Source organism: Podarcis muralis, chromosome Z (genome assembly GCF_964188315.1).
Source record: "Podarcis muralis chromosome Z, rPodMur119.hap1.1, whole genome shotgun sequence".
Taxonomy (NCBI): domain Eukaryota; kingdom Metazoa; phylum Chordata; class Lepidosauria; order Squamata; family Lacertidae; genus Podarcis; species Podarcis muralis.
In genome coordinates, this window is record NC_135673.1 from 10,270,388 (window position 1) to 10,296,796 (window position 26,409).

Below are 26,409 nucleotides of genomic sequence, written 5' to 3' on the forward strand. Positions count from 1 at the left end.
AGTGATGTCAACATGTGAGATAATCCAGCACAGCAAATTTAATCAAAATCCAAGATGTAGTAGCTACATTTTTTAAAAAAAATGTGGTGAGCAGTCGTGGAACAACCTCATTGAAGAGAATGACAGTGGTCACTCAGACCACTGCTGGTTGCTTCAGGGACCCCTAAATGTAGGTCTGCCACAGCCCACAGCTTCCTGCTGAAGCCCTGTAATTTTTTATACCACAGATGGTCCAGATTTATCTAGTCTGTAGTCTAGATTGCAGGAATATCAATTTAGAGGGGGGGAAACTTCACATCTGTAGGAAAAAACAACAGGAATGTAGCAAAATGTTCCAGGGGGTTCTATGATATTGTTCTTTTCAACAAAATATAATAATATCTGGCTGAAAAGCTTTGAGATTAGTCAGAGGACCTAGCTCTGGTTCAGCAGATGCTTGCTGTCTCAGGCAGACATTTTCATCTTGCACTATTTGTTAAAATGTCTGAGGACTATTAAAGTGAAAGAAAGCTGTTTGTCAAGCAAAATAAAAAAAAATCCAGGTTTTGTCTTGCTTTTGTTGCGCTATGGTGCAAGAGCTTCTTCTCTTCACAAGGCACCAATGCAGTAATTTTGGGGAAGCATTGCACGGCAAATAATAAAGAGGAATGGTGTGTGGCCAGGCCAGTAAATTTACCACTAAGGTAAAGGTACCCCTGCCCGTACGGGCCAGTCTTGCCAGACTCTATTACACTATTATTGTATCAATAGCATGTTGCAGAAAGCACCAGCAAGAAAACCCCAAAATGGGGGGAAACTCCCTGTCTGGAACCCTGGAGAGCAGCTGCCACTCAGTGTGGACAATATGGAGCTAGGCAGACCAATAGCCTGACTTGGTATAAGGCAGCTTCCTATGTTCTAGCATCAAAAACTCCTGTAAGTTGGGAGCACAGGAAATTGCCTTATAATCAATCTGACCGTCCCCGCTCATTATTGTCCACAGTGAGCTGAGCAAGTCAAGGTTGGTATGTGAAGGTTGTGTTTACAGGAGAACCATGGGAGAAAGACAGAACAGGACGTAAGTAAAGGATTGTTATTAGAAGCTGTGGTCGGGCAAGAGATAAGGAAGCTAGAAGCTTAATGTTATGACTCACAGAAAAACTATTAGAATTTAGCTGAAGGTGAAAGTAATGCTATACATGGACATTACTGCCCCATTGCTTGTAAGTGCTGTTTTCATATTTGGTGTGCCAACCACTCTCTCCCTACTTTCTGATTGCGTCAGTTGTGTCACACCAGCCTTGGAACACCTAAATAAACATCCTGTTTTGCTGACAATGAGGGGTGGGTGGGTGTCTGGATTCCCTTGGCCATTCCAGGGCATTGGGCTTGAACCCCAGTATCTCTCAAACACTATGTTCCATCAAACCCAACACATCAGGGAGAAGCTCTACAGTAGAGCCATTTGTTTCAGGAAGTCTCGTTGTGTTTTTCAAAATGGCGCCCACCTACCGCTGAAATTTAACATGGTACATTCTGCTCCCCCACTTCAGGATCCCCCTCCATTGTTCCATTACCACCAGCATATAGGCTGGGCCCATGCAGAAGTCCTAGAAAGGACTGCAGACTCACGCACCGTGCTGGATGTCTTTCCAAAGCACCCAGTATTTGGAGTTGTCTTCAAAGGTCATCAGGCAACTCTGTTTGGAACCGCTCACCTGCAAATATGGAAACCAGGGGGCAGAGAGAGAAAAACTGTTAGGAACCAATGGTTCACACAAGCTATTAACACAAGCAAGACTGGCACAATAATGAGGTGGAATGAAACAATTACTTCAGCTGGTGGGCATGGAGGGCAGAAAACTGATGTCCCACAAACACCCCACTCACTTCATTATTACATTGGCTTGGCACCCCCTCCTCACTGCCTCACTTTGCTCTGAGATTTCAGTGGGACTATGACTGACATGTTCTCAACCTCTCATTGAAATCAACAGCAATATAAGGTGCCTACATTTGATTTGATTTGATTTACACATACTCTGTGCAGAATATGAATAAAAAGTGAATATCTTCCTAATGTTCCCAAGAACATAAATGATGTTTTGTTACCCTCCATGAGAAAAGGATCCAGCATTCTTTGTCTAAGGAAAATGATTTATTTTTTCCAATAAAGAAGGTTTTTTTTAAATAAAAAAACCACTTTCTTTACCCTCTTGATCTTCCCAAGGTAATAGAGGCCATCAGTCCAACAGCACAAGACGTTCTGTCCTTCCGTTAGCTTGAGCATCAGTTCTTGACGGCTTTTATGGTTCTGGGCAACTGTATCCGCCATGGATTGGTCAACAGGTCTGCTGTCCGCAAGCACAGGCTCAACACTGGCACTCTCCATGACCCTGAGTGGACACTGGTGGTAAAACATGAATTTTTTTAAAATTATTTTTTACATTTTAAAATTCAGCTTCGTTAATGAAGGTCAGGAGATACCAAACTTTTCCAGCTGGTAGGCCCACCTGGAACTCGGAGAAAGTGCCAACCCATGAAGCACAAAATGGCAGCTGCATGTGATATGAAATTAATAATAATAATAATAATATCTGGGCAGCTTCCAACATAACACATAACACAAAATAACATAACACAAAACGGCCATTCCCAGAGTTCCATGAGGAAAAGGATGGATTCTTAAACCACTCTGGGGATTGTATACCTGTGTAGGGAATAGGGGTCTCCTAACAACTCTCAGTGGGCTGGGACATGGGTGGTGCTGTGGGTTAAACCACAGAGCCTAGGACTTGCCAATCAGAAGGTCAGCAGTTCGAATCCCCGCGATGGGGTGAGCTCCCGTTGCTCGGTCCCTGCTCCTGCCCACCTAGCAGTTTGAAAGCACGTCAAAGGGCAAGTAGATAAATAGGTACCGCTCTAGTGGGAAGGTAAATGGCGTTTCCATGTGCTGCTCTGGTTCACCAGAAGCAGCTTAGTCATGCTGGCCACATGACCCAGAAGCTGTACTCCGGCTCCCTCGGCCAGTAAAGCGAGATGAGCGCCGCAACCCCAGAGTCGGTCACGACTGGACCTAATGGTCAGGGGTCCCTTTACCTTTTAACAACTCTCAGCACCCTGAACAGACTACAACTCCCAGGATTCTTTGGGGGAAGACACAACAACTTAAAGCAGCATGGCACTGTTTTACATGTATAGTGCAGACAGGGTCCATGTGGAGGCCAACGGGCTGTGGAAGCCATCATTTACTGAGGGTGGTGTTTGCCCTGATTACATCACTAAACCACAACCCCCTCAAGGAACTCTTTTGGTTCAAAAAACAGGAGGCCCAGCCAACAAGCCAGTAGCATGGACCGCCTGAACCATGATCTATTTTTATCTCTTTGTTGGCGGCGGAAGCCTTTGCTCAGCAGAGACTATGGAATTGAAAAGCCTACAAGATCAGCTGAGCCAACAACATCTAACAGGTCACTCTCCCAACATCTGCCAAGCAGACGCCTTGCACAATCTGTTGGAGCATGACCCTCTGGTCATGTGTTGCTGCTGGCTGATCAGGATCCAAGGGTTGTGCGCAGAACACTCTGCAACAAGGCCTGGGTGTCAGTATCTGCCTCACTGAGCTCACACTGGACAGCAGCTAAAAAATGCAGGGCAGCAATGGTGAGTCTTGGGGTTATGTATATTCCCAGTTAGTCGACATCACCTCAAACTGGGACTTCGATATTAGAAGGCGATCAAGTACAGTTGAGTGGGATCGTCTTGGGAACTCTGGTGGCTTCTGCTAGGAATTGCATGGTTTATAAAGGGAACCTGGGATAGGAGGCATCATGTAGCCTGACCACTAAAACACGATGATTACTGCAATGCACTCTGTGTGGGGCTGCCCACAATTTTTATTACATGCAGGCAACTTCTAGGAGCTACAGGTGAGAGGTGAGTGCAGGGTGGGGACCAAAGATGGACAAAATACCAATAGGGGCATGACATGTTCTCCACCAGAGGTATTACTCCTCCACTAACACTCCCCTGTACAATACAATGAGCATCAACAAAAGACCCAGAGTAAAATCTGGTGAGGAAGCACAATTCACCCATCCCTCCACTAAACCAGCTAACTACTCATAACTTTGGGAGTGACCAGTTCTGCCAACATGTCAAGTGTGCGATAGCACCACACCCCAGGAAACAGTTTCGAATGGCCAGTTAAACCAGGGTAGTCGAGGGGCATCAAATCCTCAGTGGGTTAGGGACTTCCCTTGCATGCGATGATAGGCTCTGGTGGATTGAATGGACAAGACCAATAGTGGGTCCAATGGTCAAGAAAGCAGTTTCTGCATGTGCTGTAGAGGGAAGTGAGGGGCAGATGGGGCTCATCAACCTGGAAGTTAGCCCTTCTAAAGTAAAGGTAAAGGTAAAGGTACCCCTGCCCGTACGGGCCAGTCTTACCAGACTCTAGGGTTGTGCGCTCATCTCACTCTATAGGCCGGGAGCCAGCGCTGTCCGCAGACACTTCTGGGTCACGTGGCCAGCGTGACCAGCGGCATCTGGCGAGCCAGCGCAGCAGACGGAACACCGTTTACCTTCCCACTGGTAAGCGGTCCCTATTTATCTACTTGCACCCAGGGGTGCTTTCGAACTGCTAGGTTGGCAGGCGTTGGGACTGAACAACGGGAGCGCACCCCGCCGCGGGGTTTCGAACCGCCGACCATGCGATCGGCAAGTCCTAGGCACTGAGGTTTTACCCACAGCGCCACCCGCGTCCCTTAGCCCTTCTAGGAGAAGGAAAACTCTGGTCCTAAGATATGCCTTGTGGAATATCTTTGGGAGAAGACAAGGCTAAGTGGTAAACCCTACCTAGATCTGGAGTGGAGTCTCTAAGATGGTTGGACGGCACCTTGTACGTCTCCTGCCACAACTCCTGCAGCCAAGCTGATGCCAAATGTATTGCTCTGCTTTCCTTTGGACCACATCAGGGAGGCTGAGAGAGAGGTCTTCCCATCTGGGGAGCCCAGGACCTCCATACACACTGCCCAGACTTGTGCCCCAGGGAGGTCACTAATGCAGCAGTCTGACTTAGAACATTGTCTCTTGAGACAGATGGATGCTCACAACATTGTATTCTATTCTGCTTAGTTGTATAGATTTATTTAGCCACCTTGGGCAGGTTTCTCAGAGACAAAAAAATTGGTTGTATCCAATTAAATTCTTCTCAGAGTAGACTTAGCAAAATTAATGGAGTCATGTCCTTCATTTCATTCCAAAGTGAGTAGGACTAACACTAGATACAATGGATTATCATTGAATCATTATTAATAGTTTTCATGGATATTATTTAGTTGATCTTCAGTTCATTACTGTGGTTGGGCATATACACATTATTGTCTTGAAAGAATCTTTGTTTCGAAAGGCAGGACATAAACTGGTTTAAAAAAAAAATTAAATGAGCTTATTCTTATTAATTTATATACTATATTATTAATTTTAAATATATTTAATATTTATCAAACTAAATCCTGCTCAGATTAGACCCACTGAAATTAGTGGACCTAAATTTCTCATGTCTATTTTTAATTGCTCTACTCCTCATAGTCTAAACTTGAATATAAACTACATACGTAAGTTAAAGCACCATCTGTGTACATGGTGCTTTACAAAGAACAGGTTGAAGAGGTTTCTGCCAGCGTTCCAAAATTAGCCGGACACCAGTCAATTCTGCAACTGGCAACCGGCATTTTGCAGCTGGATGGAGATGTCTGTGGGCCACCCTTGGTGCCTAGCATCTCCCCCTGCCTGGCTGCAGTCAGCTGGTCTGCTGGGCACTGCAGCAGCAAAAAAGGGGTGCCATTTGCTGCCACGCTACTCTGCAGACCAACTGATTCACCTGACAGCAAAGGGGGGAGGGAATTACTTTTTTGCTGCCGTACTGCCAGGCAAATCACCTGGTATGGTAGCGCAGCTGCAGCAAAAAAAAAAAGCTGCCTAGACATTTTGTTTTTGCATCCACAAACTACCGTATGTTTCGCTCTATAAGACGCACTTTTTCCCTCCTAAAAAGTAAGGGGAAATGCATGTGCGTCTTATGGAGCAAATGCAGGCTGCGCAGCTATCCCAGAAGCCAGTACAGCGAGAGGGATCACTGTGCAGCGCTCCCTCTCGCTGCTCTAGCTTCTGGCTTAGCCGGGTGCAACCTCTTCAGGGCAGCGGGGAGCCTTCATCCCGCTGCCCTGAAGAGACTGTGCAGCTCTTGGGGGCTTTTCCGGGAGGTGGGGGAAGGGACAGAGCGCGCAAGAGCCGCGCTCCCTTTAAAGAGCCGTGCAGAGCGTGTGTGCGGCTCTTGGGGGCTTTTCCCTGAGGAGGAGGAGGAAGGGAAACCCATCAGAGACAGGCTGCCCTTCTCCCTCCTCAGGGAAAAGCCTGCAAGCGCCGCACACATGCTCCACATGGCTCGTGAAAGGGAGTGCTGAGCAGAGCCTGGCATGCATACAGGCTCTGCTCAGTGCTCCGTTTAAGGAATATTTTTCTCCTTGCATTCCCCCTCTAAAAACTAGGTGTGTCTTATGGTCAGGTGCGTCTTATGGGGCGAAAAATACGGTAGGTCCCAGGAGCCACATGGCTCCTTGGTTTTTTTCCTATCCCAATTTCTAACACTGGTTTCTGACCCTGGGGAGCTTACAATTAAGGAAGACATCAGAGGAAGGCGGGGAAGGGGGGAGTAAGATAACAGGAGGACATATGATTGTTTCAGGAACTAATTGTCTGATTGGGTGTAAGGCTACTTCCTAAGGAAGTTTCTTTGGACAGCTGTTCCTTAACTTTATTTTGCCAGCTGAGGAAGCCAGCGCCAATTAGCAGCAGGATACAGCAAGCGCAGTCTGTTGCTTGTTAAATCAGTGCTGGAGATTGAGGCAGGTCAGGTTCCAAGGAAGCTCATTCTGTGTTCGGTTCCAAACTATGAGAAACCGCCTCTGGTCTTCCAAGAAAAAGGTCTGGAGTTCATTGGATTTGCTTCTCCAGCCTCACAATTACACAACGCACAAACCCGAAGGGACTCCAAATCTCCTTAAACAAACACATAATCACCACCCATCTTTACCAGGAAGCCTTTGGCACAATATTGCCACATGTCTTAACAGCTCTTGATTTCATTATTGATCCCATTGTCAGCTTGAGCCCCACAAAGGGTGCTTATCTTAAAAGGTGATGTGCAAATCTATACAACATATAAATAAAGCCATAGTGCACTGGGATGTAGCCAATGCTAGGCCTACTCAGAGTAGAACCACTGAAATTAATAGCCAAGACTATGGCCACATTCACACCATACATTTAAAATGATATGCTACCACTTTAAACAGTCATGGCTCCCACCCCCACAAATAATTCTGGGTCCTAAGGGTGCTTAAAGCTGCTATCAGACCCCCGCTTCATAGACTTCCCTGTGCAGAAGAGGAACTGATTGTTAAAGCCCCCTGAGAATTGTATCTCTATGAGGGGAATGGGGGGGGGGTCCTGTTTCCAGCTCCCAGCGCCCTTAACAAACTACAGCCCTCATCATTCTTATGGGGAAGCTATGCTGTTTTGCAGTGGTATCACAGTACTTTAAATAGGAAATGATATATGATAGCCACATTCAAATCTCTCATGGAAGATGGAGAAAGCTTCTTTTCTCCTGATCTGGAAGGTAGGACCAGTACCAATGGATTCAAGTTACAAGACAGGAGAGTCCAACTAAACATCAGGAAGAACTTTCTTTTCTTTCCCCTCATAATATTTTATTAAAGCTTTTTCATAATACAATACAATAAACTAATCTAATAAACAAAAACAGAGGAAGAAAAAGAAAACTCTCAAGGGTACTTCTTAACCCTTTTCTCACAAAGAAAGGGATGGACCTCCAAGCCTCTCACCTGGGAGCTTCCCTTTCTTCTCCCAGATGTTTCTAAGCAGAGGTTGGATGGCCACCTGTCATGGATGTTTTACCTGAGATTCCTGCCTTGCACGGGGCTGGACTAGATGGCCCTCACGGTCCCTTTCTAACTCTGCAATTCTATGATTCTAAGAAAGGTATGGTGTGAACATGATATTACTTAAGTTCATTACGTTATTTGGGTTTACTCTGGGTAAAACTTAGTTGGCTGCAACCCACCATAACTAGAAGAGATGCATGTTCCTCTACATAGTTTTTGCTGCTTCCATTTCCCTCTTTTCTCTTTGTCATCTCCCCCCACCCCCCACCCCTGGTCACATTTTACACTGCAAGCTCCTCAGGACAGGGATCTGTCAACCAGAGCTTTTGCCAAAGGGCTCTGCACATTGACGACACTAGATAAATAAATAATGGTTCTTGAGAGCAATAATAATAATCAGTAGCCCATGACACGGAGGGGCACCACTGCTCACCTGACCTCCAAGCAGTTGCTTTGATGCTGCCTACCAGGAGGAAGCAGGGAGGAAGTGGTGAGGTTGGCAAAGTGCAAATGCACCGGAATAGCCAATCGGGTACTCCTGCCAACGCATTTGCACCACTCTGACCTCACCGCCCCTCCCTCTCCCAGTAAGCAGCAGCAATGCAACTGACCAGAGGGGCAGGTGAGGGGCAGGTTCCCAAAGATTGTCATTATTATCCTTTTGTGTGCGGGTGTGGGTGTCTGCACATATGTGTATTTATGTATGCAATGTTTGGCAGGAAATAAGACAGTAAATAACAAACAACAAACTAAATATTGATGTATGTAATTTTTATTTCTTAATTATATTTAGCGGTAGTATGGCTGTATTGTTTTTTGTAACATAAAATCATTCAATAAAAATTATTTGAAAAAAGAAAAAAGGGGGAAAAAGAGAAGCAGGCTCCCAAAGTCAGGTGAGGGGCAGGTTCCCCACCAGGCCTTCTGCTACTGGAACTTATTATTCTACAAAAAGGCTAAGGAGTAAACCATATACAAATCTGGAGTGGAGTCCCCAAGGCAGTCAGATGGCGTCTTGTATGCCTCCTTCCTGCAACTCCTGCAGCCAACCTGGTGCCAAACGTCTTGTTCTGCTTTGGCCCACATCAGTTTTTTTGTTTTGTTTTTATTATTATTATTATTATTATTATTATTATTATTATTATTATTATCATCATTTATTCATTTCCCATTTGACACATGACATCCATACAAGCTTTGCCTTAGTCTTATATAGACTTCCCAACTTATCTTCCATCGACACTCTATTTCAAATTTTTAGTTTGCTACAACTCTTTACGTTTTCTCTCCCCCCCCCCTATTATTTCTCTTTTCTTTTCTTTGTCTTGTCTACTGCTGCTCATAGGCTTATCCTACTTGCAAGTTAACCTTGATACCACTCTAAAGTATTCTTCGAAAAGCTCCCACTTGCCTCCTTTTCTTTTCATCACAATTTCTTATTTTGGTTGTCAAACTTGCTAACTAAACAAACTCTATTAACTTCTGCAACCATTGATCCTTTGTTGGAACAATAATTTATTTTGAATTTTTTTGCATAAGTTTTCCTTGCAGCCACAGTTGCATATAAAAATAGGTTCCTTGTTTTCTTAGGTATATCTTCCCCTATTATTGTCAGCAAGAATGCTTCTGGTCTTTTAGGGAAGGTGAATTTAAGGTGCGTTCCTCAAATATCATTTCCCAACCCCCATACTTACATTGCCACCACATATGATATAGAGAGCCTTCTTTTTCTAAACATTTTCAATATGCATTGGATCCTCTCTTGTGCATTGTGGCATGTTTACTTGGCATCGGATACCATCTATATACCATTTTGAAGATGTTCTCTTGAATTGCATAGCGGGCCGAAAATTTTACTGGCCCATTCCATAATTTTTCCCATGCCAAAGGTTCAATGTTATATCCAATAACTGATGCCCAGTGTATAATCACCTCTTTCACTTATTCATCTTTAGGTTCCCATTCAAGTAGAGTTCTGTATACTTTAATTTTTTTGTTATTTCCCAATATTATTTTCTCAAATTCCAATCCACCTTCTACAAATCCTTTTTCTTTGCCTCTTCTAAATATCTCATTTATTTGGAAATACTGGAATCAATCTGTGACTAGTCTAATTACTTCTTCTTCTTCTCTCTCTCTCTTTTTAAAGTCTTACAGAGTTATCTTTAAATTCAAGAAGGTCTTTATACGTTCCCCAGTTTTCTTCCATGTTCAATTTTTTTACCACAACCGCCTCCATTGGAGATATCCAGCATGGGGTCTTCCTTTCTTAACATTTCTCTATATTTTGCCCAAACATTGTACACACTCCTCCTGATCACATAATTTAAAAAACTCTTGTGCACTTTGGCCTTATTATAATACAAATAGCAATGCCACCCAAACCTTAGGTCAAATCCAAGTAAAAGGTTCTTGCATCCTTTAATTCTACCCACTCCTTCACGCACACAGCCACAAAGTACAGTCTCAAATCAGCAAATGAGAAACCCCCTCTATTCCTCTCATCTCTTAGTATTTTATACTTAATCCTTGGCGTTTTTTCTTGCCATATAAAAATTGTTAAGTGCTTTTCCCATTGTTTAATTTGGACCCCATCAGTGAGGCCGAGAGGGAGGTCTTGTCACTTGGACAGCTCAGGACCTCCATCCACACTGCCTAGGCTTCCACTCCGAGGTCACTTCCAGGCTGCTAATGCACACTTTGTCTCTTGAGACAGACAGAGGCCAACAATAACCCCACCTTTCCTCTGGAAAAAAAGTCCTTTTTCTTTTTTATTTCATTTTTTTTGCCAAAAGGATGAGGTAGAAATGCCACACAGGAATAAATGAATAAACAAACACCCAAAAGAAGTGACAGTGGTACCTCGCAAGACGAATGCCTCGCAAGACAAAAAACTCGCTAGACGAAAGGGTTTTTTGTTTTTTGAGCTGCTTCGCAAGACGATTTTCCCTATGGGCTTGCTTCGCAAGACGGAAACGTCTTGCAAGTTTGTTTTCTTTTTCTTAACACCGTGAATACAGTTGCAACTTGACTTCGAGGAGCAACTCATAGAACGTGGTGTGGTAGCCTTTTTTGAGGTTTTTAAAGACTTTGGTGATTTTTGAAGCTTTTCCAAAACTTTCCCGACACCGTGCTTCGCAAGACGAAAAAAATCGCAAGACGACAAAACTCACGGAACGAATTAATTTCGTCTTGCGAGGCACCACTGTACAAAGCACCAGCACTAAACACACCTGTAACACAGCAATCTGCTACTACTTGCCTCAATGTCCAGCAGCAGCAGCAGCAGGAACCAAAATCACTTAACTCTGCCTTCTGTGTCTTGGAAAAGCTGTCAAATATCCCAGCACTTCAGGGTGACAAGCAGCGATTCCATCTCTCTAGGACTTTGTGGCAGATGTCCAGAGCCCTTCTTAGCAGAAGGAGCACAAAGGTCTCTAAACCCATCAGGTCTGGACTGCAGCGCAGGTGAGCCTGTCTGGGCAAGTTGGGCACATCCCCACCAACCTCAGAAAGCCCCCACCTGCCTGCCTTCTTACTTGCAACCAGTTCCAGGAATGGCCCGGACTGCCAGCTTCTCTGCCTCCTTAGTCTCAGGGTTGCCCTTGTATAAGTCAGCAGGGAGAAGGATGGCAAGGGACTAGACCAGAATTAGTTGGCTCTGCCTCTCATTGGCTCTGGCACCACCTATAACTGCTCTCTCTGCCTTCTGCCCCACCAGGTGCCGCCACTGGACTGTGGTGAGTGAAGGAACACATAGTACCACCTAAAGGGGCACACAAACCCTGACCTAAGAATCACACTAGGCAAGAGTTTCAAAAAGCATGGGGAAAATGCAGAGAACACTTCACAAAACAGTGCCCTAAAATACATACCTGGACTTGTTCCGATTAATATCTGCAGGAGACTTTGTGGATATTTAAGTTATAATTAGAAAAATCTTAATAATTATTCATAAGGGAAACAGCTTATAAGAAGTAAATAAGGAGGCCAGACACAGGATAAAGGAAGTCTTTTATTTGGTTGTTTGTATTGTTATATGTTATGCTTATTGTATTTCTGTATTGGGGGGGGGGTTATGTTATGTTGTAAATAAAATGTTCAATAATTTAAAAAAAAAAAAAACACAACAACCCTGCCCTAAGAAGCGCAAGTCTAAAACAACCTGTTCCACTGAATGGGGTGCAGGTGAGGGGGGGTGATAGGACAGCCCATCCATTTCCTTTCTTTCTTTTTCATCTCTAATTTGGTTGCCACAATTCGAATGCGAAAATTTGGCATGGTGGTCAGAATTTTTAAACAATACAGGTGGATTTCACACACATCAGCGGTAGCGTTTTCATTTTAGCCTGCATGCTTTACCTGAGCATAATAATAACGCAAGGGCAGCCCTGCTGGATCAGACAAATCTAGTCTAGTTCAGCATCCTGTTTTCACAGTGGCCAGCCAGAAGCCTGCAGGAGACCAGCAAGCAGGATTCAAACACAAGAACACCCTACCCTCCTGCATTTCCCAGTAACTGGAATTCAAGAGCATTGCTGCCTTCAGCCGTGCAGGTAGAGCATAGCCTTCCTGGCTAGCTGCCAAGGATAGTCCTAAACTCCACGAAGGTGCATAGGATATCAGGTGCTTGGAGCAGCCTCAGTACAATGCAGCCCTTTCCCCAGGTTACACCTGCTCACTGTCCCTCCTCTGTAGTCTCCATGAAAAATTCTACCTGGCTGAAATGTACCCTTGAACAGTGATAATGCCACTTGGATGAGAGGCTTCTGCGTGTGGGTGAAAACCCCTGGCTGGTATGCACCTACTGACCATTTGGAAGAATGCAGAGAGAGGAATCATAGGCGCATCTGCAGCAGCACAACCAAACTCTCCAAAGGTTTGACTTCACCCCTGAAGATGCATTCAACCACTGTCTCTCCAAGCAGACACATGTCAACAATATATATATATTGTAAGAGTCACACCTGTAGCACCATACACTTTTGGCTCTGGCCCTGCCCACCAGAGCCATGCAGTTCCTAGAAGATTGTCCATGGGGGGAATACAGTACAGCCTGTGAGTGAAAGAGATTCCCTGTCCCTGGTATACTGTTCCTGGAGATGGAGGTTCCACTGAGCTCTAATACTATTCGACAAACCTATTCTGCAAGCCCCTTGCCAATTTCCTCCCTCCTCTTTGACGAACTATCAAGACTGTGTCCTCTCTCTGCTCAGAATAATCCAGGGGGCATCACTATCTAGGGGGGTGGGCTGGGGGGCTCTCACTGTAACCAAAGTAAGAGAGTTAATCTCCCGCGTGTAGCTGACTAAGAGCCGGCTACTCACCGCGCTCTGATTGGCTGATTCAAAAAAGACCCGTGTAAAAAAAAATTTTTTTTAAGAAAATACATTTTAGGGGGGGGGGTGTTAACAACACACCGTCTGTCTATTCAAACCGAAAGAAGTCAAAGGATGCGGTTAATAAAAAAAGCGTCGCGCGCACAGGGTATCTCCGCAACTAAGCGTCCCCTATTTCTTATTCATCATATTTACTCAAGTTTGCAAGCAACTGTCAATGAAGTATCTGCACAGTCAGGCGCGTGCACACACACACACACCCTTCTCCTTGCGGAATCCCAGTTTCTATCAGGGTTGCTGCAAGCCCTACTCGGAGTAGGCCCATTGAAACTGGTGGGCATTGACTCACACCGGCCCATTCATTCTAGTGGGTCTGCTCTCGAGTAGAATTCAGCCGGTTACAGCCCACAACACGAGACTTTTAGTTCCCAAAGGAATACAGAAGCGGTTACACTTTCATTTTTGATAGCAAAACAGGCAGCTTTCTTCCTCTCCGCCCCCACCAACCCGGTACCCTCAGGCGGCTCGATCTTCTGCCCCTTAATTCGGCAGTAACCCGCACCACGTTCAACTTAAGCGTGCAAAAGGGACACCTTTGCTTTGCAAGGGACAGAGTGCGTCGGCTTGCAAGCGCAACGTGGTTGCGACCCCGAATACACGTTTTACTCGGAAGCAAAGCACCTCTCGCCGAGTTCAATAAGTGACTTGCTCCCTAAGCGAGGATCCACAGCCTAAATATCCAAAAACGTAACGATCTTGTTGTCCCGGTTCATCTTTTTTTTTTTTTTTAATGAACATGCAAGCTGCGTGCCTTAGGTTTTGCAAAATCCTGTAATCCCACCCACAGACACACACAAAAAGTTTAAGAAATAAATAGAAAACTCTGCAACTCTTTCTCCTAAGGCACGCCGCCGCCAAAGTTTCTCTGCAAACCCGCTCGCTTGGAGACCTGCCGGACACCCCCTTCTCTGCAACGCGCCCCCGCACCCCCTCGCGCCGCCGCCAAATACAAAATCTTACCGGTTTTCTGTATCAAGAAAGTTTTCTTTTCTCAGTTCCACTCCTGCTCCATTGGAAAGAAGAAAGTGCCAAAAGTACGGGGCGCAGCGCGCGCAGGAAAAGCACCAAAATGCCTTTCGGACTCAGTGAGAGTCCCGCAGCGGGGCTCACAGAGCGGGCTCCCCGCTGCACCCCGTGGCACTCCGCACCAGGTTCAGAAAGGTGTCTGTCTCTCCTCAGGCAGCTGTTGCAGACTGAAGATGCTGAGGATGTGAGGCGCCATCTTCTTTTTTTTTCCTCTCTCCTTTTTCCCGCGAATTATTTACGTTTTGCTTATGCAATTAGCGCAGGCTGCTTCCCTATTCCCCGCCCACCAGACCGCCCCCGGCTCCTCCTCTGGGCTCCATCCCGCCGGTAGCACAGCCCTCGCTTCGACTGCGCGAAGGTGGGGGGAGGGATACGTTGTCCCCCACCCGCACTGCCCACCCCTCCAAAAAGAAAAAACACTGCGCAAAGATTGGAGAAACTTTTGTCTCTGTATACATAACACGATATAGGACTAGGGCCAATGTTCGGGATCCATACTCAGCTGTTTACTTGCCTGTCAGTTTAACCTACCTCACAGGGTTGTTGTGAGGATTATATTGGGGGGGGGGAAGAACCATGAAGACCACCTCCAACTCCTTGAAGGAGACGTGGGGTAGAAAGGCGATAATAAAAGCGTGATGAGTCTCTGTGCTCTGATGCACTGTACCTTCATATTCCACGCTGCCAATAATGAACTGAAGTTAGCCGCTACCCTCAGCATGCCCTGTCTGAACTCCTGAACTCACGTGTCAAGCCCACTTCCCCCCCCCCACTACGCCCTATTACGCCCCCGCCCCCTTCTGGCCACTTCTAGGTTGCGGCGATGCGCACGTGCAGTCGCATGTCAGTTCGGATGTGTGCAAATTGGTGGTTGTCTGTAGCTAATATAAGGGGCTTGACAAGGAGTCAACATAAATGGATTTTCCATGCCGTTACATCTGCAAACAGATTGATATTGATTCATTAGTCAAAGGGGGGCATTAAAATATGGCCCCCTTTGATCAATGGATAGACAATGTGACAACTCTTGCAACATATGAACAGATCACTTTCAGGCGAAGATTGGTATGGACAAATATAATGATATTTGGAATGTATTTACTGAAACCATGGTGACTCATGAACTAATGAGGCGAATAAGAAGCTCATCTCCTTTCATATATACTACATTTGTACTTTAACCTCAATTCCATTTCATTATCCTTTTGTTATTGTTGTTTTCCTCTGCTTTCTGTTGCTTTTTAAATATTTCCGCCCCTTTCCCCCTTCTTTTTCCTTTATTTCATTTACCTTAATTTAATGTCAAGCTTTCATTTATTTTTTTTAAGGTAACCCCATCTTGAGAATGCTGAAATGCCTGAAAGATAGGATACGAGGGTTTGGGGAACAAATATCACAACTGGAGAGAGACGTGTTAGAATGTAATGTAAAAGTGTTGTCTAAAATGTATGAAATATTATTGGAATGGGAGACAAAGGATAAGCAAGGGAAATCCTCAGTGATACACTGGGCAATAGGTATCGGTCATAATATAGACATGGAAGTATGGGAACAATTGTGGAATATGGATATAAAATTTACAGCATGTTTTCATGTTTTGGTCTAACAGAAAACTCTATGAAAATATAGTAAGTTGGCAAAAATTTATAAATCTAAATCAAATAAGTGTTGGAAATGTAAAGAGAAAGAAGGTTCTTTTTATCATATGTAGTAGTCTTGTAGTAAGGTTAAAGCTTACTGAGATATTATATATAATGAATTGAAAAGGATGTTTAAAATAACTTTTGTAAAAAAAATCAGAAGCTTTTCTTTTGGGAATTATAGGGACACAACTACATAAACTGTATAGAAACTTATGCTACTAAAGCGGCAAGAATTTCACTTGCCCCAAAATGGAAAGAAGTCCCAGCAAAGAGAGAAAGGATACAAAAACTTACAGAATATGCAGAAATGGCGAAACTCACTGGAAGAATAAGAAATCAAGACAACAAACTTTTTATAAAAGAATGGAAATGGTTTATTGAATATTTACAGATAAATTGTAAACAGATAAGAACATTGTCAGGATTGTTTTAATAAGCTGCAGTTTTATAAAAGTATATATTTGAAGGAGATGAATAAATGAGCAAATTAAGTTAATTTGGATATGCAGAAGATATTAAGAATAAATTTAAGGAACCGCAGAAAGAGGAGGAAGGAAGTCAAGTTTTGAAATGTTAAAATGGTTGTAAAATTAGTGAAATGTATAAATCTGAAAAGCATAAATATTTGTTTTAAAAGAGAGAGAATGTTGAAATGCCTAATGCATAAAATATCTAAAACATAAAATAAAATGGGTTCCCAGACTGATAGAGCAGTAGTTCCCAATTAGCTGAAGACCCTTTTTCAAAAGCCAAGCCATGGGCCCCATACTTTTGAAATTGTTGATAACTCTATGGTCTTACCTGTGCAGAGCATTTTTTTGAAGAAAATGTGGGGTAGTCCCCTATAAGCAAAGGATTTTAGGTATACAGTGGTACCTCAGGTTAAGTACTTAATTCGTTCCGGAGGTCTGTACTTAACCTGAAACTGTTCTTAACCTGAAGCACCACTTTAGCTAATGGGGCCTCCTGCTGCTGCCGCGCCGCCGGAGCACGATTTCTGTTCTCACCCTGAAGCAAAGTTCTTAACCTGAAGCACTATTTCTGGGTGAGCAGAGTCTGTAACCTGAAGCGTATGTAACCCGAGGTACCACTGTACTAAAAACACACACACAAAAAAACAGACCATAAAATTTGTGATATTACCACACAAAAATGGCAAAGGTTTAGTTAGTTGGGCAAACAAGTTTAATTTTTCTTAAACTTACCTTTAAGAGTGGCACGATGGAGCCCAAGGTGGCACAGAAGCCTAGGTGCCCCTGAGAGTGCAGCGCGCCACTCACGAAAGCAGCGCAGGGCTGGGTTCACAGTGTGCCGAAGCTACCCATGCAGCCGCCCCAGGTGCCAGCGGGGCTCATTACACCACTGGTCTACATTCTTTGAAAAATGATTTCAGTGAACCATCACAAGTCACATCAACAAGTGCACAGATAAGAGTTGTTAGTTGTACAATAGCACATTCAAAAGGATTCCTTATCTGTGAATTTTCGGGATTTGCTGCAGGGAAGAAATCTCTGAAGCTAGTCGCTAAATCACACAGGTGCTCAGTGATGTAATGTTTTACTTCTGGTGTCAATTCTGCATCATTGGCCTCCATAAATGTCTCCAGTGTTGGGATGTTAGTGAGGCTGCCACCTTCTACTCGGCTTGCCCATAACCCGTGCTTTTTTTTCTGGGGGGGACGCAGGGGTACACATACCCCTAAACATTTTGTGAATCTAAGTTTGGCCTCATTGCGGGGCAGTATTTCAATATGAGTAGGGAAACGAGAGTACCCCTAAACATTTTTTTAAAGAAACAAAAACACTGTCCATAACCATAATTTTTAAATCACTGCCTCAATCTTATCTTTAATGTAAAAAAAAAAATATGTTCACATTACTACCTTGAAAGCTTGTGTTGTGAATGCTCAAGTATGTGAAAATGCCTGCTAAGGAGGCTGCCATACACAAACCACACAAAGTTGTCCAACTGGTCACGTGGAAATTTTGAATCCATCAGAAAAAGTCGTGCTTCATCATGTGCCTCAAAGAATTGCTTCAATATTTTTTCCCCTTGACAGCCAATGCACTTCTGTATGTAAAAGTAACTACATGCGCATGCAAGCAGGGACTAGTCACAAGCAGAGGCTGGATGACCCATAGAAGGCTTTCACTGTGCAATTAACAAGATAAGTGAGTCTCCCATCAGAGGATGGTGCCTAGGACCCCGTGGACATGATCCTCTGCAAAAGCAGACAAAACAAGGCTTCAGCTTCTGCAGAGGCCAAGCTCAATGAGGCACCCCCTGCCCCTGAACTGTGCCAGCTGGTCATTCTGGGAACAACCGTTTAGTGCCTAGATTTTTGTTCCTGTTTTCTTCTTCCTCCCCTGTCCCCTTTTCCTTACATCTCTCCCCCCCCCACCCCCCCAAAATTGCAACCCTGCTGGTAGGGAGCATCTTCTGTTGATTGTACTACTACGTAAGCCACTGTGGGAGGCTTTTTGGCTGAACAGCGGAGCGCAAATGTTCCCAGGAAATCTATAGATAAATTATCAGAGCTCAAGGACACATTCCAGTCAGGCCAAAAACCACCCAAGGAGGATGCAGAGCAAAGCAGTTGAGTGTTTCTGGAGGTTTGTTCTAATATCCAGCAGAAGCCTGCTTCCCTATAATGGCCAGCCAAACGGTCCTAATTCTGCCCTCCAGAGAAGCAGAGGACAAGTCTGCTCCTTCTTCAACATGAGAGCTCTTCAAGAGAGCCACCAAAATGTCCACCCTTAGTCTTCTCTGTTCCAGACTCAGCACGCACAGGTCCTTCAATTGGTCCTTATCAGACTTGGTTCTCAGATGCTTCACAAGGGGTGAACAGCCATTTTCAGCCCAGTTCACTTCTAGGCAAGCTGCATGACACTGATAGGTGGGGCCAGAGGCAAAAGTGGATGGAGCAATGTAGGCCAGTTTCTATGCACACCCCTCTCTATCCTTCATACAGGTGAGCAAGAGCCATGATCAGAATCCCAGCTGGGCCAAAAGTCACTCAAGGAGGGTGCAAAGCAGGACTGCCCAGGGCCAGGCCATCCATGAGGCAGACTGAGGCACCTGCCTCAGGCGGCAGAATCCAAGGGAAGCCTCCACAGGCACCACCTTGCAGCTGCTGGAGAAGCAAGGTGAAGCAGCTGTAGCAGCTGCTGGGTTCTGGGAGATCTTGTGAAAGCCCCATGAGATCTCATGGAGGACTCCAGAGGCCTCACATGGCGGTTCCAAGACGCTGGGTAGGCAGGGCAGAGCACCTCACTTACTGCAGTCTCAGGAAGGCCACGCAAGGTCTTTGCACAATCGTGCAGGATCACAGAAGCCACAGCTGTGCCATGCTGTTAAGCGCAGCTCTGGCAGAGTCGGGGGGGGGGGTGACAGATAGCACACAGTGCACACATAGTGCAGCACCTTTCCATTTCACCTCAGGCCTCTCCCTGCAACAGCGGGTGCTTTCAAAAGAGGACAGTCCTCAGTAAAATAGGACACAAAACAACATAGCTGTCAACCTCCCCATTTTTGTGGAAAATTCCCTTATTCCAGCGCCGTTTCCCGCTGCTTCCCGCTGCTATCCCGGATTGTTAGATATCCCGTAGACTGTCCCCGGGACAGGTGAGGCTGTTGATCCCTTATTTTCGAGGCTGCTGATCCCTTATTTTCAAATCTGAAAGTTGATAGCTATGCAAAACAACCTCGTTACCATTAAGAGCCTTCCCAGGGAATTGAATGCTTCCTGCTCTGTGGTCCCAAGAAGTATTTTCTAAGGAAGTTTACAAGCACTCAAAGGTCTAAAATTTGCAATGAGTCATGATAGAGGACTGTGAGTCATGACACCATAAATAACTCATGCAACTAATTGTCTGTGCATCTCTTTTTTTTAATGCTTCTTTGTGGTGTCTGGGTCAACCTCATGCAGAAAAAGTTGCCATTTCATCGCTATGATGATGGTGGTGGTGGTGGTGGTTTATGAATTACATACAGTGGTACCTCTGGTTATGGATTTAATTTGTTTTGGGGTGCCGTGCACACCCAGAAAAGTCCTTAACTAGAGGCACCGCTTCTGCGCACGGCACGATAGAACGCTTCTGTGCAGGTGCACAGTGCATAGAGTGCTTCTGCACATACGCTAACGGCAGAACCCAGAAGTATACACTTCCGGGTTTGCCGTGTCTGCTTCCCGAAAGTTACGTTACCCAAAGGTAACATAACCCGAGGGTCCACTGTACCACCTTTTGTCACAAGATCCCAGGGTGGTTCACAGGATAAAATACAAGGTAAAAACATTAGTATCATAGAATCATAGAATCATAGAGTTGGAATAGACCACAAGGGCCATCAAGTCCAACCCCCTGCCAAGCAGGAAACACCATCAGAGCACTCCTGACATATGGTTGTCAAGCCTCTGCTTAAAAAGGTAAAGGTAAAGGTACCCCTGCCCGTACGGGCCAGTCTTGACAGACTCTGGGGTTGTGCGCCCATCTCACTCAAGAGGCCGGGGGCCAGCGCTGTCCGGAGACACTTCCGGGTCACGTGGCCAGCGTGACAAAGCTGCATCTGGCAAGCCAGCGCAGCACACGGAACGCCGTTTACCTTCCCGCTGGTAAGCGGTCCCTATTTATCTACTTGCACCCGGGGGTGCTTTCGAACTGCTAGGTTGGCAGGCGCTGGGACCGAGCAGTGGGAGCGCACCCCGCCGCGGGGATTCGAACCGCCGACCTTTCAATCGGCAAGCCCTAGGCGCTGAGGCTTTTACCCACAGTGCCACCCGCATCCTCTGCTTAAAGACCTCCAAAGAAGGAGACTCCACCACACTCCTTGGCAGCAAATTCCACTGTCAAACAGCTCTTACTGTCAGGAAGTTCTTCCTAATGTTTAGGTGGAATCTTCTTTCTTGTAGTTTGGATCCATTGCTCCGTAAATAGTTAGTAAATAGTTAAAACAATAGTAAATAGTTAAAACAAAACAATAATATTGTAGAATATTAATTAGCCAAAGGCCTGGTTTTCACCTGGTACCTAAAGATGTATAATGAAGGTGCCAGTTGAACATCCCTGGGGAGAGCATTCCACAAATGGAGAGCGACTGCAGAAAAGGCCCCTTCTCATGTTGCCACCCTCCAGACCTCTCAAGAAGGAGGCACAGGAAGCAGGGCCTCAGATGGTGATCGCGGGGTCTGGGTCTATTCATAAGGAGAGAGGTGGTCCTTGAGGCATTGTGGTCCTAAGCCATTTAAGGCTTTATAGGTCAAAACCAGCACTTTGAACTGGGCCCCAAAACTTTTATTTATTTATTACATCCTGCAGATTGGACTGTTGTAAAGGTAAAAGGTAAAGGTACCCCTGCCCGTACGGGCCAGTCTTGACAGACTCTAGGGTTGTGCGCCCATCTCACTTAAGAGGCCGGGGGCCAGCGCTGTCCGGAGACACTTCCGGGTCATGTGGCCAGCGTGACAAAGCTGCATCTGGCGAGCCAGCGCAGCACACGGAAACGCCGTTTACCTTCCCGCCAGTAAGTGCTCCCTATTTATCTACTTGCACCCGGGAGTGCTTTCGAACTGCTAGGTTGGCAGGCGCTGGGACCGAGCAACGGGAGCGCATCCCGCCGCAGGGATTCGAACCGCCGACCTTTCGATCGGCAAGCCCTAGGCGCTGAGGCTTTTACCCACAGCGCCACCCGCGTCCCTCTGGACTATTGTAAGACGCTCTAAATCAGGCTGGCATTAAAAAAGGCTCTTCTGCAGCCACACTAGTGACAAGGGGCCTGCCAATTAGATTCCATCATGCTAATACAGTGGTACCTCGGGTTACACGCACTTCAGGTTACAGACTCCGCTAACCCAGAAATAGTACCTTGGGTTAAGAACGCTGCTTCAGGATGAGAACAGAAATCGTGCTCCGGCGGCGCAGCAGTAGCGGGAGGCCCCATTAGCTAACGTGGTGCTTCAGGTTAAGAACGGACCTCCGGAACGAATTAAGTACTTAACCCGAGGTACCACTGTATCAGCGGCTATCTGCTCTGGGTCGCTGCCTCACTTCCAGGCTCAATTCATCAGGATCCAATTTCCACTGTTAATTCCAAGTCTAATAACTGCACCTGCTCTCCTTTGCTTGAACATTTGAGCTATCACACGTGGTAGACCTGCAGAAAGCACAAGGCCTACTGGGACACAATATAAAATGAAATTTATTCCCTTCAAAAAATTTCATTTTTCATCTTAATCTTAGTTAAATGATTTTTTTAAAAAAAATTAAGTGACTGAGCACTTTCATAGAAAGGGCACCAGGTGCAGCTTAACATTTAACTTGCACACCCAGCGATGCTACAAGGCGCTGCTCTGGGTAAAGGGACTCATCCTTCTCTAGTCTCCTCTTCCTGTATCAGAGCGGGGGCGGGGGGCAGCGGTGCTCAGGTCTTCCAAGGTCTTCTACATTGGAGCCCTCACGGCAGCGGCGTAGTGTGGGTTGTCAGCACCCGGGGCAAGGCAAGTAATTTGCGCCCCCTAACCCGTGGATTTGCGCCCCCTAACCTGTGGATTTGCGCCCCCTAACCCGTGGATTTGCCCTAACCCCAGATGTTGCACCCGGTGCAGCCGGCCCCCCCTGCACCCCCCACGCTACGCCACTGCCTCAGGGTCAGATGACAGCAGTATCATATACCCAGGCTGGGTGGGGGTGGGCACTGATTCTATAGGTTCATCTGTAGCAGGAGCTCAGGATCTCGCTCTGCATACCATTCCCCTTCAGAGTCACAGATCATAGAATCAGAAATGTAGAGCTGGAAGGGACCCTGAGGATCATCTAGTCCAACCCCCTGCAGTGCAGGAATCTCAGCTAAAGCATCCATGACAGGTGGCCATCCAACCTCTGCTTAGAAACCTCCAAGGAAGGAGAGTCCACAACCTCCCAAGGGAGACTGTTCCTTATCATCAAAAAGTTCTTCCTGACGTTTAGTTGGAATCTCTTTTCTTGTAACTTAAACCATTGGTTTGAGTCCTACCCTCCAGAGCAGGAGAAAACAAGCTTGTTCCATCTTCCATGTGAAAGCCTTGAGACAATGGAAGACAGCTATCACTTCTCCTCTCAGTCTCCTCATTTCCAGGAAAAACATACCCAGATCTTTAAACTGTTCCTCCTCATAAGGCTTGGTTTCCAGTCCTTTCCTCCATCACCTGATGAAGAGGAGTCCAGCTCCTAGTCCCTGACACCTTCCATGTCCACAAGCAGTTCCCAGAGTGGGTGGTGGTGCCCCTGGGGGCCAGTGGGATTACCCAGGAGGGTGCTAAGAGGCAAGGGGGAAGCTGTAGGACTCTGGAGATGAAAATGACTATCTTACGTTGAAAAGCTGGCGTCACTGCATCAATTCCATCAGTCTTGGTGAATTACAGTGGTACCTCGGGTTACATATGCTTCAGGTTACATATGCTTCAGGTTACAGACTCTGCTAACCCAGAAATAGTGCTTCAGATTAAGAACTTTGCTTCAGGATGAGAACAGAAATTGTGCTCTGGCAGCGTGGCAGCAGCAGGAGGCCCCATTAGCCAAAGTGGTGCTTCAGGTTAAGAACTTTGCTTCAGGATGAGAACAGAAATTGTGCTCTGGCGGCGCGGAGGCAGCAGGAGGCCCCATTACCCAAAGTGGTGCTTCAGGTTAAGAACTTTGCTTCAGGATGAGAACAGAAATTGTGCTCTGGCGGCGTGGCAGCAGCAGGAGGCCCCATTAGCCAAAGTGGTGCTTCAGGTTAAGAACAGTTTCAGGTTAAGTACGGACCTCCGGAATGAATTAAGTACTTAACCTGAGGTACCACTGTAATTAAACTAAATCATTTTAATTGGATTTTGAATAAATGTGCTTTGAATTTTATTGTGTTATCATCTTTCTTAATGGGTTGTGCAAATGGCAATTCTGAATAATGCTTTTTATAGGATATGGGTGGGATTCACATGGGATTAGTTTATGGAAGCTGGGGGGGGCAGTAGCCTGAAAACATTTGGGAACCACTGCTCTACACCCAAACCAGTAGGTACAGACAGATCCTCCCCAACTCCTCTCCAGGTGCCACCCGACTCTGGACCTGCATCATGAGAACCATCCCTTGACCTGTCAGACTCTATCCTGAATCTCAGCATGTGAATCCCATGTCAACCCAAACCATTGTCCACCCACAGCCCAGCTGAGAAAACCAAGCTCTCCCAGATGAGTCCACCATCCAAGTAGGTCCGTGGAAGCAAGAGCTTTAGATGTGAAAAGTGTGTGTTTGGAATGTGCCACCGTCCAATGCATTCCAGATGGGCCCAGCAGAAGCACTGCGAAAACAGCATTCTGCCAGTCACAACTTCCTCTTTCAGAGCCTATTAAAGACCACAAAGGCGCAATGAGCCCAATGAATGATGGTTCGGATTAGATCCTAGGTCGTTAAATGGAGATATTCCACTTGCAGCTGCCAACCAGGCCCTGCTTAAAGGAGATCATTTCGACATGCCCTTTGGAGTGTTTATTTAACGCAAATGCAATCCACCCCCCAGTTTGGTTCTGTTTCCTTGGAAGGGAACTTTCTGTGCATGCTTTTCGGCAGTTGCACAATACAGGCACATAGGAAATGCAATAGATGGATGGGGAGCAAGCTTCGGCCTGGTAGGCTCACTGTGGGCTAATCCAGTATGGCAAATGGGACATTGCCTCACGAACCTCGGCTTGCACTCTGCGAGCCCCCACCAACTTGCAAACCAGTCCAGGGATTGGCCTTGCCTGTCAGCTTCCTCTAAATTGGTCCCAGTATTGCCCTTGTAGAACTCAACAGGAAGAAAATGGGGACAGATCTAGAATGAGTAGGTTCTACCTGCCATTGGTTCTGGTGCCACCTACTGTTGGGCTCCCTGCCTTCTGCCCTATCAGTTTCAGTGAGCACCAGCTGCTACTGCAGTTATTTACAGATGAACATTGGTCAGGACGTGGGTGGCGCTGTGGTCTAAACCACAGAGCCTAGGGCTTGCCGATCAGAAGGTTGGCGGTTTGAATCCCTGCAACGGGGTGAGCTCCCGTTGCTCGGTCCCTGCTCCTGCCAACCTAGCAGTTCAAACACGTCAAAGTGCAAGTAGATAAATAGGTACTGCTCTGGCGGGAAGGTAAACGGCGTTTCCGTGCACTGCTCTGGTTCGCCAGAAGCAGCTTAGTCATGCTGGCCACATAACATGGAAGCTGTCTGCGGACAAATGCCGGCTCCCCTGGCTAGTAAAGCAATATGAGCGCCGCAACCCCAGAGTTGTCCACGACTGGACTTAACAGTCAGGGGTCCCTTTACCTTTTATTGGTCAGGAGCAGACTGAGACATGCTGAGGCCCCAAGCCGCACCAGGCTGAAAGAGCCCCTTAGCCTGAACCGGCCGCTGGTTCTGTTTGACAGCTTATGGATCCCCAGCCTAATGCATATTTCATATTTCTGCACAGATATGACCAATAATTGTGTAGCAATAAGGAGTTCTTTTTGCCGTACCAAAATGATAATGCCTGTTTCAGAGTCTGTTTCCCCACCTTTCCATTATTTTTTGTAACTAGTGTTATAGAACTAAAAATTAAGGATGTTATCTATTTATTTTTTTAATTTAGAGCAGTGTTCCCCAACCTTGGGTCTCCAGCTGTTTTCTGGACTACAACTCCCATCATCCCTCGCTAGCAAGTCCAGTGGTCAAGGATGATGGGAATTGTAGTCCGAAAACAGCTGGAGACCCAAGGTTGGGGAACACTGATCTAGAGGACCCTCGTAACCCAAGGCCCTAAAATATAGCTTACCTTGCTTGTGCATAAACCTGACACAGGCAATTATCATGGTCTGGCACTTTCCCTGGGAGCTAGGAAGCTACATACAAGGTGACCTTACTTGTGAGGAGGGAGCAAATGGCAGAGAGTTGGGGATCCTCAAGATGACTTTGCACAAAGCTAACAAAGTGATTTGTCCAAGGCCTCATTTGCACAATACATTTAAAACAGTATTGTATCACTTTAAACAGACATTGCATCCTCCAAAGAATATTGGGAAACGTAGTTTATTCAGGGTGCCAAGAGTTGATAGACCACAATTTGCCTCACAGAGCTACAATTCCCAGAGTTCCCTGGGAAGAAAGTTCGACTTCGGAATTCAGTTCCACAAGAGGCAGTGAAGACCACTGTCCTGGGTGGTTTTAAAAGCAGATTATACAAGTTTGTGGGGGATTAGGTTATTAGTAAAGGGACTCGGGTGGCGCTGTGGGTTAAACCACAGAGCCTAGGACTTTCCAATCAGAAGGTCGGCGGTTCGAATCCCCGCAACGGGGTGAGCTCCTGTTGCTCAGTCCCTGCTCCTGCCAACCTAGCAGTTCGAAAGCACGTCAAAGTGGCGGGAAGGTAAA

The 26,409-nt window shown here is 46.0% G+C and overlaps 1 protein-coding gene across 1 annotated transcript in view; it reads right to left on the reverse strand.

Annotated features, from left to right (window-relative positions):
• Window positions 1–14,596, reverse strand: part of PHF19 (PHD finger protein 19) — a 37,992-nt gene extending 23,396 nt beyond the window's left edge. The window contains exons 1-3 of the mRNA XM_028715685.2: window positions 14,309–14,596; window positions 2,192–2,386; window positions 1,616–1,697 (exon numbers count right to left, since the gene is read on the reverse strand). Coding sequence (XP_028571518.2) covers window positions 1,616–1,697; window positions 2,192–2,371 — 262 coding nt within the window. The 5' untranslated portion in view covers window positions 2,372–2,386; window positions 14,309–14,596. The remainder of the gene's footprint in view (window positions 1–1,615; window positions 1,698–2,191; window positions 2,387–14,308) is intronic.
• Between the last annotated feature and the right edge of the window lie 11,813 nt (window positions 14,597–26,409).